At 43.0% G+C, this 12,059-nt stretch overlaps 2 protein-coding genes across 2 annotated transcripts; both read right to left on the bottom strand.

Annotated features, from left to right (window-relative positions):
- Positions 1-679: 679 nt before the first annotated feature.
- nup42 (nucleoporin 42) lies at positions 680-3,789 on the bottom strand. The gene is made up of 7 exons (XM_070984791.1): positions 3,516-3,789; positions 2,717-3,014; positions 2,534-2,622; positions 2,375-2,451; positions 2,032-2,118; positions 1,839-1,941; positions 680-1,595 (listed from the first exon to the last, which is right to left on the bottom strand). Exons 1-7 carry the CDS (start codon positions 3,691-3,693, stop codon positions 1,063-1,065), a joined length of 1,365 nt encoding a protein of 454 aa, XP_070840892.1. The 5' UTR covers positions 3,694-3,789; the 3' UTR covers positions 680-1,062.
- A 1,941-nt stretch (positions 3,790-5,730) lies between these two features.
- Positions 5,731-11,564, bottom strand: LOC139346177 (gasdermin-E-like). Its single transcript, XM_070985124.1, has 10 exons — positions 11,294-11,564; positions 9,597-9,835; positions 9,211-9,403; positions 8,678-8,855; positions 8,390-8,510; positions 8,130-8,279; positions 6,611-6,732; positions 6,332-6,509; positions 6,152-6,222; positions 5,731-6,009 (listed from the first exon to the last, which is right to left on the bottom strand). Exons 2-10 carry the CDS (start codon positions 9,805-9,807, stop codon positions 5,770-5,772), a joined length of 1,464 nt encoding a protein of 487 aa, XP_070841225.1. The 5' UTR covers positions 9,808-9,835; positions 11,294-11,564; the 3' UTR covers positions 5,731-5,769.
- Positions 11,565-12,059: the final 495 nt, after the last annotated feature.

Raw genomic sequence — 12,059 nt, 5'->3', positions numbered from 1 at the left:
ATGAATTCACACACATACACTCACAGAGAGACACACAGGAGGCAGCAGCAGCTCAGTTTCACCTCTTGCTGATATTACAAACTCCCTGTCAGCTGAAAATATGCTCCAGTCAGCAGAGCTGTCGCCCCTATAGCAGCAGAATAGCTTATTGCTGTCTCTTTGTCACTGTATTCCTCTTCTTGTGGTCCCACCAGGTGCTCAACACCTAATGAATACATATTGAATAGCTTGCTCACTCATTGTCTCCTGTGCACGACCACACTTCCCTCTCTTTCAGCGGATGTGGGCTTACAAGATGGTGTGGATGGATGGATTTAGACAGACAGGCCTGGCTTTAGTTATTTTAGTAGTGTCACATTACAATGTACACGGAAAGAGATGAAAAATAATACTCAGCCTGAGGCAACAATCTACCTCTTCTTTTCAAATTAGTCTTAAGTTATACAGCCATTTACAACATCCTAGTATGTGTGCGTCATTGAAATGTTGTAAGGCTGGCTTGTATTCTGACATCCTCTCCTGGTTGAGTTGTGCAATTGCAACTTTTACAAATGCACGTTAGTTCATGGAAGATGACAGTGTCATCCAGAGGAAATTCTATTATTCTCCCACCAAGCATAGAGTGTAATGCATTTGGAGGTAAGAGGGCACTGGGTATGAATTATTGCAGGAGTTTTGTGCAAAGGAAAATTTCCAACCCAGTTCAAGGCAGGTTTTTATTGTTTTGTTGTAACAGATTATGTCTGATCACATCTTGCAAATAAATCTCAGAAAGAAAGGTGAAATTATCAAAATGTACAATCCAACCTGACAGACATTCAATCATCTCAAAAAATAGCACTTTATATTAAAAAAGACCCAATGTAAAAATATGTCCTGTGTATTGTGTGGCTGTACATAAAGCACACCTATGCATAAAAACCTTCTGTGGACCGAAAGCAAGTTTTCCCTTCCAAAACTGATGTGTCTGAGCGTAAGCCATATCTTACAGAAGCACTATGCAGAGGAAAATCTTTGTATAAATTATCGCTTTATTTCATCTTGCAAACCTTTCTCACAGCATCATACCACCAGCATGTCAGCTGGAGGAGGCTTTAAAGGGATCTGGCCTAGAGTGAACCTCTTAGCTTTGAACTGACTCAGTTCCTCTGGAGTCAGTTTGCCCTCAGGTGAAAACAGACTGTCTGATGCCCCGCCGGCAGACCCGGCTCCTGCTGCAGCTGGAGCAGTGGATGCTCCAAACCCTCCACTCGTCTGTCCAAAAACACTGCTGTTTCCTGCTGCAGCAGGTGCTGCAGTCCCAAAACCGCTCCCGAATCCTCCTGCGGTGTTTGCCGTCATGGAGAAACTGAACCCTGAGGCAGAGCCAAACCCTGAAGTGGCTGCTGATGTATCAGAGGTCGGAGCGCTGAAGGAGAAAGAAGACGCAGAGGAGGGAGCAGAGGAGGAACCAAACCCAGAAGGAGGTTGTGCAGGAGCTGCTGAGGCACTGCCAAAGCCTGTAGAGGATGACGGTGCCATCGCAGAACCAAATCCACCACTTGCAGCACTAAAGCTGAAAGTGCTGGCCTGGACCGGTGCTGGAGCCCCAAAGCCTAGGTGGTCAGAAAGATTGAGAGTTTGCAACATTCCACAGGTAAACAGGTTCATTGGTAACAGGTGATAGTATCACGACTGGGTATGAAAGAACCTGCAAATGCTATGCTATTTGGCAGTCTATTCCTCTGAATGGGCGCAGTCACTTCCTTTGCAAGAAAGTGAATTCTAAGTATTTCCCAAAATGTTGAACTATTGCTTTCCACTTCTGCTGTTACAAAGAAGCAAAACTTAACCTTCACCTTTGTTTCCAAAGCCGGATGTAGAGAATCCAAATCCGGTCTCTGTCGACGAATCAAAGCCACCTGAAGATGCCTGAGGTGCTGGGTTGCTTAACTCTGCAAGCTGCAAGGAGATATCACACGTTCACTGTATTTAGAAATAGTCCTTTATGAAAACAGATGGGAGTGCTATTACAGTAACTGTGTGCCTCACCAAAGATGCGCGAGTGGCTGGATTCATGACTTTCAGTTCCTGCACTCTGCCTCTCCACTGATTGAGCAACTGATTGACACCATTAACCTAAACAAACGAAACAGGACGTTCTCAGACTCTTACGCATTCTAAAATTCCTGTAGTCACATTTATAGCATCATCACAGACAACACAGAACTAATTCAAGGTCATGTGGCAAAAAAACTGAGGCATCACCCATCATCTTTACTGAAAGGAATACTTCCACACAGAAGACAGAAAATCACAGAAGACAAGTCTTTATTTCCTTAGTGTCCTGCAGACAAACGTTAGCAATGATATTAATGAGTGCCACTACACTCACATAGCTCTGCAGATCTCCTGAAGCTCTTGTAGTGTAATACTCCAGCCTGAGCTCTTCTGGAGAGAGATCAGTGAAACCTACAGACAAGAAATCATCATGTACAACAAGTACTCCAAATGTGACAGAAATCATGTAATTAAATGCATATTTGACACAGACCAGATAAAGTTGTCTTGGCGTTAGCATAGCATGAGAAGCCCCACTGTCCTGAACTCTCCCAGATGTCCATGTCCAGCTGAATGATCTCCCTGGGTGACCATGAGACAGAAACCACATGAATTAATGTCTTGTGATAACATGAATTTGAATGCCGCACAACCTGAAAGGAAACAGCAAACTCACAGTTTTTTGTCATCCTCTTCATCACCACCTGCCGCCTGCTGGCCTCCTCTTCCTCCCCTGTCAAAGGTGCCGGAAGAGCCAAGCGCCGAAAATCTGTTTTGACTGGCGAAACTGAATTCGGAGGCCTTTGCATTATCTCTTCTCCCTCCACCTCCTCTGCCCCAGTCAGTCCCTCCTCCTCCTCCTCCTCCTCCTCCTCCTTGACCCCAGTCATCACTTCCACGAGAAGAGAAGGATGAAGGCTGGATATAGCCTCCTTTTTGCTGGGAGGGATTCACCCAAACTCTGTTTCCATAACCTGAAACCAACATGCACACCAATATCAATGAATGCTGAGGAAAAAGGTGCCATGAGTGCTTGCTAGACAGAAATGCAAAGTCTCTGGAGGTTAGCAATGCAGCCATCATCAGATACATCAAATACAACTTGTGGCTGATGCTGATAAATATGAGTCATATTTTAGCTGCCACTTTTAGTAGATTACACTGAGCTGATTTCATGCACAGGCCTGCAATAAATTCAGCCTTCACGACGGCTTTTTATTCTATTCGTCAATTCAACTCAACTGGTCATTTTGGAGGATGTAGTTTGCGATGCTACTGACTTGCACTGAGAGGTGTTTCTAGTATTTTCTACAATCTTATTCAGCCAATAATAACTCAGCTGACATTAAGTTAGCTAGCTAACGCTGAACAGGTTCGCCAGTCAATAGTCAACGCAGAGTTTACCAAACAAGAACTGCTACAGAATTACTTTGAGAAGTATAACTAAAGCTATAGTTATTTATCCTTAATGTTACCTCCACCTCCTCTCGGCTGCTGCTGTGTAGAAGAGCGGTTGTAGTTGTTGTATCCTCCACCACCTCCTCCTCCACCTCCTCCTCCTCCTCCTCCTCTGCTTCCTCCCCTCGGGTGTTCATTCCAACACTTGTCGCCATACCGACAACGACCCTGAAGGAAAAAACTGCACACTGTCATTTTGAGTCGGTTTAGAGTCTGTCGTTTATTCTCCCAAGAATCACCGGCACTCGGCAATGTTTTCGTACGACTGGCGAAGAGACGGTGTCGCAGGAGAATGACGTCACATTGAACAGCGACCCCACGTGGCCGTCAAGTAACTTGCAGCGGATAGGCGAGGACGGCTTGAATCACATCTGGTTTGCATTAAAGACACGTTGGACAGGGACTGTGTTTCATCAGATCATAGACTGTGAACTATACCAAAGGTCATACATCACTCTGCAGAATGTAAAAATGTGACAAATTATCTGCTTTATAAACTACGAGCATGTGTTTTAGTCTGAAATAGGTTAACCTGTAACATCTCTGTGGTAATAATGCACCACTCGAAACGAGGTTGCTTTGCCCTCCGTTAGAGGTCCTGCACACCCACACAGATGACTAAAATTATTCTGATTAGACTTGTCAATTTGGGTAGAGATATGCAGGATGTTTCCTGAGATCACTAAACTCTACCCTCACAGTTGCCAGTTTATCGCTGAAGATACGCATTGTTGTCTTGGCAGGATTAACTTGTTTCGGCCTTAAGGTGAATTGCTGTTGAACCAGACTATACATAATTTCTTCATTGTATGCCCAGAGACCATAACATCTACAGTGGAGTTATACTTCTGACCCCAGGTTTCCTGCATGTGCTTTAATTTGTCATCAATTGATTAAACACATTAGTAAGATGTATGTCGTGTCACAATAGAAACTAAAATAACTGAGTGTCAGTTGTTCCACCCTAACAGGTGCAACAAAACCTTTCCGGGATGATTTCATGGCCTGTGAATACATGCATACACTGTACTGTGAAAAGGTCTAATCAGCCATAAGTGAAAACCTGTATGGGTGTGCAATGTTTGTGCATAGGTGAGTGTGGTATGTCTGACATGTACATACAACTTTGAAAGAAGAATTTGTCTCAGACTTGTCATGATTAATCCCTCTGACAGACTCTTGCACTCACTTTTGCATGACAATGAATATGTGGATACTATCAGACAAATGCTGTTTGGGCTCTTAGTCATAGAAATATAAATTCAGAATGAGCAAAGCTTTTAAATGGAAGTTTAAATGTTTGCAGCTGTTCAACAGAGAGCACAGGGGTTAACCTCAAAAGAAGGCACTTTCCTTCACACTTTATCATTCATGCATTATGAAAAGCTTTATTTGCCATTTCTGTTAGACAAAATGACACATTTTGATAGAACGATGACACAGACAAAACATAAAGATTTAATATAGTATAAAGTAAATAATATTGTTTTCCCAAACAACAATAAATTAAGGCGTTAACTGACAGTTAACGGAAAGTGGCAGGAAGGCCATGGCAAAGGCAGCTTCATAAACCTTCATAGCTTGTCTTAAAATAGACTTGACTATCAAAAGTTTAATACTGCATTGGAACATAATATAGCTTTTTACTATTCAATGCCAGTATTTCAATGAATGCTTTATATAAATTTAGTATATGTAATGTTAGCATAATAAACCATTTTCTCGATAAATAAAAGTTTTGTAGCATATCTTTTGATTAAAAGCAGTAGCAGCAATAAAATGCATACTTGTTCAAAACAAACATCTAGGCAAGAAAAGGCATGCAACACGGCTTTCAGCGAGCCACGTGAATGTATAGATGTTATTGGCATGCATTCAATTTGTTGTCAAAAAATCTGTAAACATTCAATAAACAGGAAATCTGAACAATAACAATGTGTTTATTTACAGAGGTCCTGATCAAGTACCTCAGCTCCTTAATGGGACTCTTCTATGAACCATAGAGCTGCCCTTAAGTGTAATAACTAATCACATAAAATATATATATTTCTTATTTTATACAAAAATATGAAGTAAAAGATATATATATATATATATAATTGGAATATCAGTATAATACTGAAAAAAAAAATAGTAAATTATATGCAAACATCCATGACAATGATTATATAATAATATTAAACATTGTAGTGGAAAAAGTTTACAATAAAGAAAGAAAGAAATGGACAGATTAGAATCCATGAAAAAGAAAGAAAAGTGCTCATGCAGACACTACTTTTGCTTTAGCCCTTTGCACAACAAGGTCAATCCACGCACGCTGAGACGGAGGACCAACAGCTGAACTGCTGCTTTATTTCCTGCCTCCACCCACAGCGCGTCAGTGTCTCTCCTCAACGTCACACTGGTTGAGCTGAGCAGCTGTTCTGCCAGTTGGAAGGCCTGGCTGTCCCGCAGCAGGACCGGAGGACACTGGATGGACAGAGGCTCGCTGCTCTCCTTTATGCTGCACAGCTGGTGACACAGACAGACAGATGTAGACATGGATAGACTGATAAACAGATGAATAGATTCATATTATATTAATAATATTTTCAACTCATGTACAATAGTTGACGGTGTAAAGACATGTAGTAAATGAAACAAGTTAACTTACAAGTGTGTCGAAAGCCTCCAGAAAGTCAGGACAGCTCTCACTCAAGAGGCTCAGAGTTTCATCAGGCAACTCTGCAAAAACAGCATATAGAACACACAACAAGATTAAAACTGTGCGGCAACATTTCCCGAATGCTACCTCGTTTTGCTCAAAGCAGGAAAAAAGTGAGTTCGCCCTCACCCTCCATGGCACTGACCAACAGGTGAGCTGCACTCAGGTGAGCAGCCCCCTGTGTGTTCTCACTGGGGCAGTCTACGCCGAGTCGATCCAGTATGGCTGACACTAGTTTTGTCTGACTCTCCGTCAGTTCCTCATGCTTGGCCATGTCGGGTGTCTCACCACAGCACAAGTCCTCCAGCTACCACAGAGAGGGACAGAGAGGGGGAAACAGAAGATGTTAAAAAAGATAAGAATTGTGTCCATGTATTAGCGTTGGGGTCATGTCACTGCATCACTCACCTCACACTGCAGATATGACAGAGCACTTCCATCCTTCAGAGTCTCTTGGAGTCCCTTAAATAAGGCCCATCGAGTTGACTGGGGCAGCTCTGCCAGAGGAGAAAGGTCCATCTCCTGTGATCCTGCAGAGACCCGGAGATACTGCATCAGACTGAAACTGATGCTGAAAGCTGAATTTAAAGGAAGTCGTTTGTTGGTTTGTTAGAAATTTGACGTATTTCCACAATTCTTGAAAACATTATGGAAACACGTATGCAAATTTCAATGACACATGCTCATGTCACTTCTGATCCTGAGAATTCCTGTGATTCCTGGATGCCATTTTGCCTCTACATTATGTAGATTGGTACAGATGGTGGTAGAGTGGCAGAATAACTTTAAATGGACTCACATTCCTGAGTTTGACTGACTTGAATTTTGCTCAGCTACATTCCTGTACAAAGTCCTCCTTTCCCTGGATTTTATCCCCCAAAAATCTACCTGAAAATCTACCTCATTTTCTTAATGACCATGTTTATTTTGATACAGATCAAAAACCAAAGGCAGATGAACTCACTTCTAAACATTTTAAAACAAGACATTTCGAGGATTGTGCAACCTTCCATGACTTGTCTTTTGTTTTTACTTTAAGTTGGGAAGAACTGATGTCAATGAGGGGCTGAGTTGGGAAAGGTTGTACTGCACAGTTATTTGGAAACCTGAGAATGGAAAATATTCTATTGAGCAAAATCAGAAGAGAATCTAATATTCATATCAGAATATAAAGTACTATACTGTATCTATTATTGGTAATAACAGTGTAATGTATCCCACTGAGCAGTATACCTTAGTATTGTGTTGTGTTTATTTGTATGATAGTCAGTTTTAGTTCCATTGTTTGCTACTGAGGCCGGTCAGCAGTGGTGGAAGAAGTACTCAAAGCTTTTTATTCAAGTAAAAGTAGCAGTACAGCAGTGTAGAAATAGTCCTGCATTCAAAATTTTACCAAAGCATTAAAATCAAAACATACTTAGGGTGCCAAAAGTGAAAGTACTTGTTTGATTAAAGAATAATGTACATTATATTACTTGATCATAACTGTTGCTGCATTAATGCAGCTGTTAAATGTGGAGCTAATTCCAATTACTTTATTAACTGTCAGGTAGTTCGTGAATTTCCCCACCAGGATTGATTCAGAATGGGGAAAAGAAAAGTATAAAGTAGCAGAAAAAAGAAACACACCAAGCAAACGACAAGTATCTTAAAATTGTACAGTTGGTTACTTTCCACTGCGATTGCTAATATTCCAGAGCAAATAACTTGTGGAACTGTGGATGCAACAATTCAGTGAATCCACAATGGCATTATGGAGAAAAGGGAACCTACGTTCGTGCCATCATTTCAGTCCCTTGGGTTTCACTTCCTTGGGAAATGAAATCAGGAAAATGAGAACATGAACAAAATATGATGAAAATGAAAAAGCTAAATCATTCTTCCTTGATGAGTAACTGGCCAAATGTATGAATGAGTGGGCACGAACCATTTTGCAGTGCACGCAAAGGTCCTTTCTCTGGAGCCTTCTCCCCATTGCAGTTGCCGTCCACCATACTCAAGGAATCATGGGATGGCCAGGACAGTTCGGTTGAGTCTGACTCAATGCCTCCTATTGTGCCAGGTTGTAGGCATATATCTGGAAACACACACGATATCAGAGATAAACACACAGAGGAGGAAGCTCAGGTATGGCACATAAAGGTGCACGCGCATATTAGTCAACACAATCAAACCACAAACGCTGACCATAGTGTCCACTCTTTTTAATCTCCAGTTCCAGGATGCTGTACGCAATGACTGTTCCAGCTGGGATCTCCAGGGAAACATCACTGTCTGCCTCAATGTTGTTGCTGTCTTTCACACACACCTGGGAGTAGACATAAACACACACACAAACACACACAAACACAGGTGATTTAAAATAGAAAAACATGTTTGAATTCATCAAGAAATACCCATGCAATGGATTTTACCAGGCATGGTCATCACACTGAAATGGATCACACACACACATTGAAGCTCACCCACACCCACCTTAACAGAGCTCCCCAACATGCCCACCAGCCCGAGCACCCCCTGAAAGGTGCACTGCTCCTTTTTCGTCTGGGTGACGGAGCAGGAGCTGGTGGTGAGGATCCTCTCCTTCACCACCGCCAGCACCTCAGCACGCTTCTCCAGCTGCTGCACCAGCTTGTGCTGCATGTCCACGTGCCTGTTGCAAAAGAGAAACTGGTTTTGGTTTACAGTGGCGACACAGTGTGCACTACAGCACGTGTGCAGCATTTAGGCAGTGTAGTTTGTCATTATCAGCCAGCTATGAGTGGACTCGCATCAGGAATGGTTTGAGGAGCAGCTATCCAATCACAAGAAACCGATCCAGTGCAGTTTATTTAAGCAAGATGACACTCTTGAGCTCTGTGGATGCATCCCACTGGTCTGATGTGTCAAATGTCTGATGTCTAACCACATTTATAGTGTTCATCCCATCAATAATGAACTCATCACCCGGTCACCTTCTGATGACTCGTTGCAAAGTGCAAAAGGTATAAAAAGAAATTATTTAACACCTGTCGCTGGAGTCACGCAGCAGCTTCTTCACATCTAGTTCCTCTTTCTTCAGCTTGCCAAAAGACGACTGGAGCTTGGAGGTGCCCCGCCCCTCCAGCGTGACGCTGACGGAGCCAGCGTCGGTGTCCAGCTTCCCAGAGAGTTTGTCTCGAAATGTCCCCTTGTAGGTCAGGAATTCTGTCTCAGACACGCCTGACGAGACACACGGAGTCAGCATATGGACGTGTGCTAGAAATGCTTCATGCACTGTGAAAATATCAACTTGTGTCTTACAAAGAGGAAGCTGACATGGAAGTAAAAGATAACATATAACTTGAGAAATTTCTATTCACTTTGCATGATGTCGTTTTTTACACAAACAGTCTGCATGCGCACACCCACTTACCAGGACTGAGCACCTTGTCGTCCTGCAACAAGTCACTGAGAGTGAAAACTGTCGGTTGGTACTTGGGCCTCTGCCAGAACCAGATGCGGTTGCGTTTGACAACCAGTGCCATGGGAACCAGTTTGTGTGAGTCATTTACTCTGGACACGTGGATGAGACTTCCCTCAGGGTCAATCTGACGGACGAAGTTGGCAGTGGCTTTGGAAAACATGGCTTCAGCAAACGAGGACTGCAGACAGCTGGAACAAAGAGGGACTTTTAAGGCAGTTCAATTTGACCTTATTTTGTGATGCGCATTTGCTTAAACCACTGGGTGATTTCCACTTGGTATTGTCCCCAGCTTTCCCCTCAAGATGACGTTTGTGTAAGTTTAACAAGTCTCGATAAAGCCAAGCAGACCCTGCGTGTGTGTTGGCAGCTACCATGTAACCTCACACGGCTCAGAGTCCTGCAATCAACAGCAAGCAGTGACTCACAAGGCTCAAAGGAAGTCCCCCTCCATGTTGTTAACATATTAGTGTGACCACACACACACAAACACATGTAAATACACACACACACACACCCCGGCTTGTTAATTCTGCTGGCTCAGCTTTCATAGTTTAAATATTTAAAGTAATCAGGCGTGAGGGGGAATTGCGCCATGTGGGAAGACAGGGAAGGAGAAAGAACAGAAGAAAGTAAGAAGGTTTAAGCTGTGGTTTGGGGAGTGCTAGAGTTAAACAGAAGAACGCAACGCTGGCTGGAGGACAGAGGAAGAAGCCTTTCGGGGAAATGATTATTAAACAGAGGGGGGATCAGAACTCTGAAGCTTTTCCCCTGAACGAAACCTTCTCACACAACACAAACTCCCCTCGACTTGCCATGGTCTTGGTGTGTTGACTCATTTGGTCTGCATTATTTAAGAGTTGTCGTAACGTCACCGGGGACCTTTCTCTAACCCCAAACTCCAATTCCAAAAGCTCAAATATGCTGTTTCTAAATATTTTATGTTGCTTTTGTTTAGTGTGATCTAGACCAAGGAAACAAGTGAGAGAGAAGATGATAAAAGCAACAACCTTTTTTTAAACCATGAGGGGAAATGTTTGACTAAACAGCATTCGAATGGTTAACGTGACGTAGTGACAAATATATGCCAGCAATGTAAAGATAAATATGTTTTCTTTAGTGTCTGATCAACAAAAAGCAATCAATCAATAGTATCCACAAAGTGCATACTTATTTTAACTTTTGGTGATTTGTTTATTAGATTGTCATCACTTTGAAGATGATATTTATTAGACTTGAACTGAGTCCACAGCAGAAAAGTTTTATAGAAGTAACAGAATAGACTGCAATTAGTAAAACACATTACAATTTCCCATCAAACTCTCGTATTTTATCCTCCCACAGCATTCCTGCCGTGTACAAATTATACACAACCACACACACTTCACGTGTGCCAGCGCGCGTGCGTATTTCCCGGCAGCCCTCTTATTCTAATATGACCAGGCTGCAGTGGCTGAGAGCCGCGCGTGCTTGCACGGTGAGATCAACTGCGCGCGAGCCTTAAGGACGCATGACTCGGATTATGAATGACCAAATGATCTGAAGTTTATGTCAAGTAGACGAGAGTGAGAGTTACGCTTTTCACTGACGTGCTGTCTCCCCAAACATGCTAATAAACGACTCGATAGAAAAGTGGACGCGCTGCTCACCTCTAATGATCTTCTAAACAAATGTCCAAGTTCAGGATTTAGCGTCGCGGCTGCTTTCAGAAGCTCCGTCCCGTCCGGTTGTCACTCCTGGAATGTCACCAACGCTGCCATGCGTAAAAGTAGACCCAAGTTATCCAAACGCGGAGAAAATAGTCCTCCGGATGTGACAGTGACGCTCCCCTCACAGCGTTAATACAAATCTAACATCGGCCGTCAGTGAATCGTCGGGTGTTGCAGCTGAAATCACGGAGCGCGACGGTGTTCGGTCAGAGCTGTGGCTGCATGGTGGGAGGCTGTTTGACTGTACAGTTATCCGCTTCCTCCTCCCACTCTCACTGCAGAGTTAATTATGAGCATATGAACTCCGGTACCCCAGTTGTGTGAGTGCGTGCGTGCGTGGATGTGTCTGTGTGTGCGTTTCGGGACATGAGCAGACTTGCCTCCTTCTCTCTCTTTTTTGTTTGAGAAAATTGAGAGCGGAAATGCTTGCAAATCGTCCCTCGATTCATTCATACAGCTGTCTGCACATCTGTATAATGGTGGTGGTTTGTGAGAGGGCCAGATCGGTTTATAGCACGTTACCACCGGCTACACCACATCCTATCTAATGAAGCGCACCTCCTGTGCAGTTCTGCGAACGATTTCAAACTTTCTTATCCGACTTAAATTACAAAGAACTTCGGTCACTTTGCCATAAACATGGAAATTCAATTAACTTTAAATCAAACAATTAGCTCACAAGTCAACTAAAGCAGCATGTCCATTC

The sequence above is a fragment of the Chaetodon trifascialis genome, chromosome 17, assembly GCF_039877785.1.
Source record: "Chaetodon trifascialis isolate fChaTrf1 chromosome 17, fChaTrf1.hap1, whole genome shotgun sequence".
NCBI lineage: Eukaryota > Metazoa > Chordata > Actinopteri > Chaetodontiformes > Chaetodontidae > Chaetodon > Chaetodon trifascialis.
Note: the sequence above shows the minus strand (reverse complement) of the source record. Positions and strands in the feature narration are given on the sequence as shown.

Excerpts from the sequence above, each read along its gene's own strand:
- nup42 (XM_070984791.1), bottom strand. The coding sequence starts at position 3,693 with ATGACAGTGTGCAGTTTTTTCCTTCAGGGTCGTTGTCGGTATGGCGAC. Across the intron at positions 3,015-3,515 it reads GCAGCCGAGAGGAGGTGGAG|GTTATGGAAACAGAGTTTGG; the intron begins GTAACATTAAGG and ends TGTTGGTTTCAG. Across the intron at positions 2,119-2,374 it reads CAGGAGATCTGCAGAGCTAT|GTTAATGGTGTCAATCAGTT; the intron begins GTGAGTGTAGTG and ends TCGTTTGTTTAG.
- LOC139346177 (XM_070985124.1), bottom strand. The coding sequence starts at position 9,807 with ATGTTTTCCAAAGCCACTGCCAACTTCGTCCGTCAGATTGACCCTGAG. Across the intron at positions 9,404-9,596 it reads CGACAAGGTGCTCAGTCCTG|GCGTGTCTGAGACAGAATTC; the intron begins GTAAGTGGGTGT and ends GTGTCTCGTCAG. Across the intron at positions 8,856-9,210 it reads CTGCGTGACTCCAGCGACAG|GCACGTGGACATGCAGCACA; the intron begins GTGTTAAATAAT and ends CTTTTGCAACAG.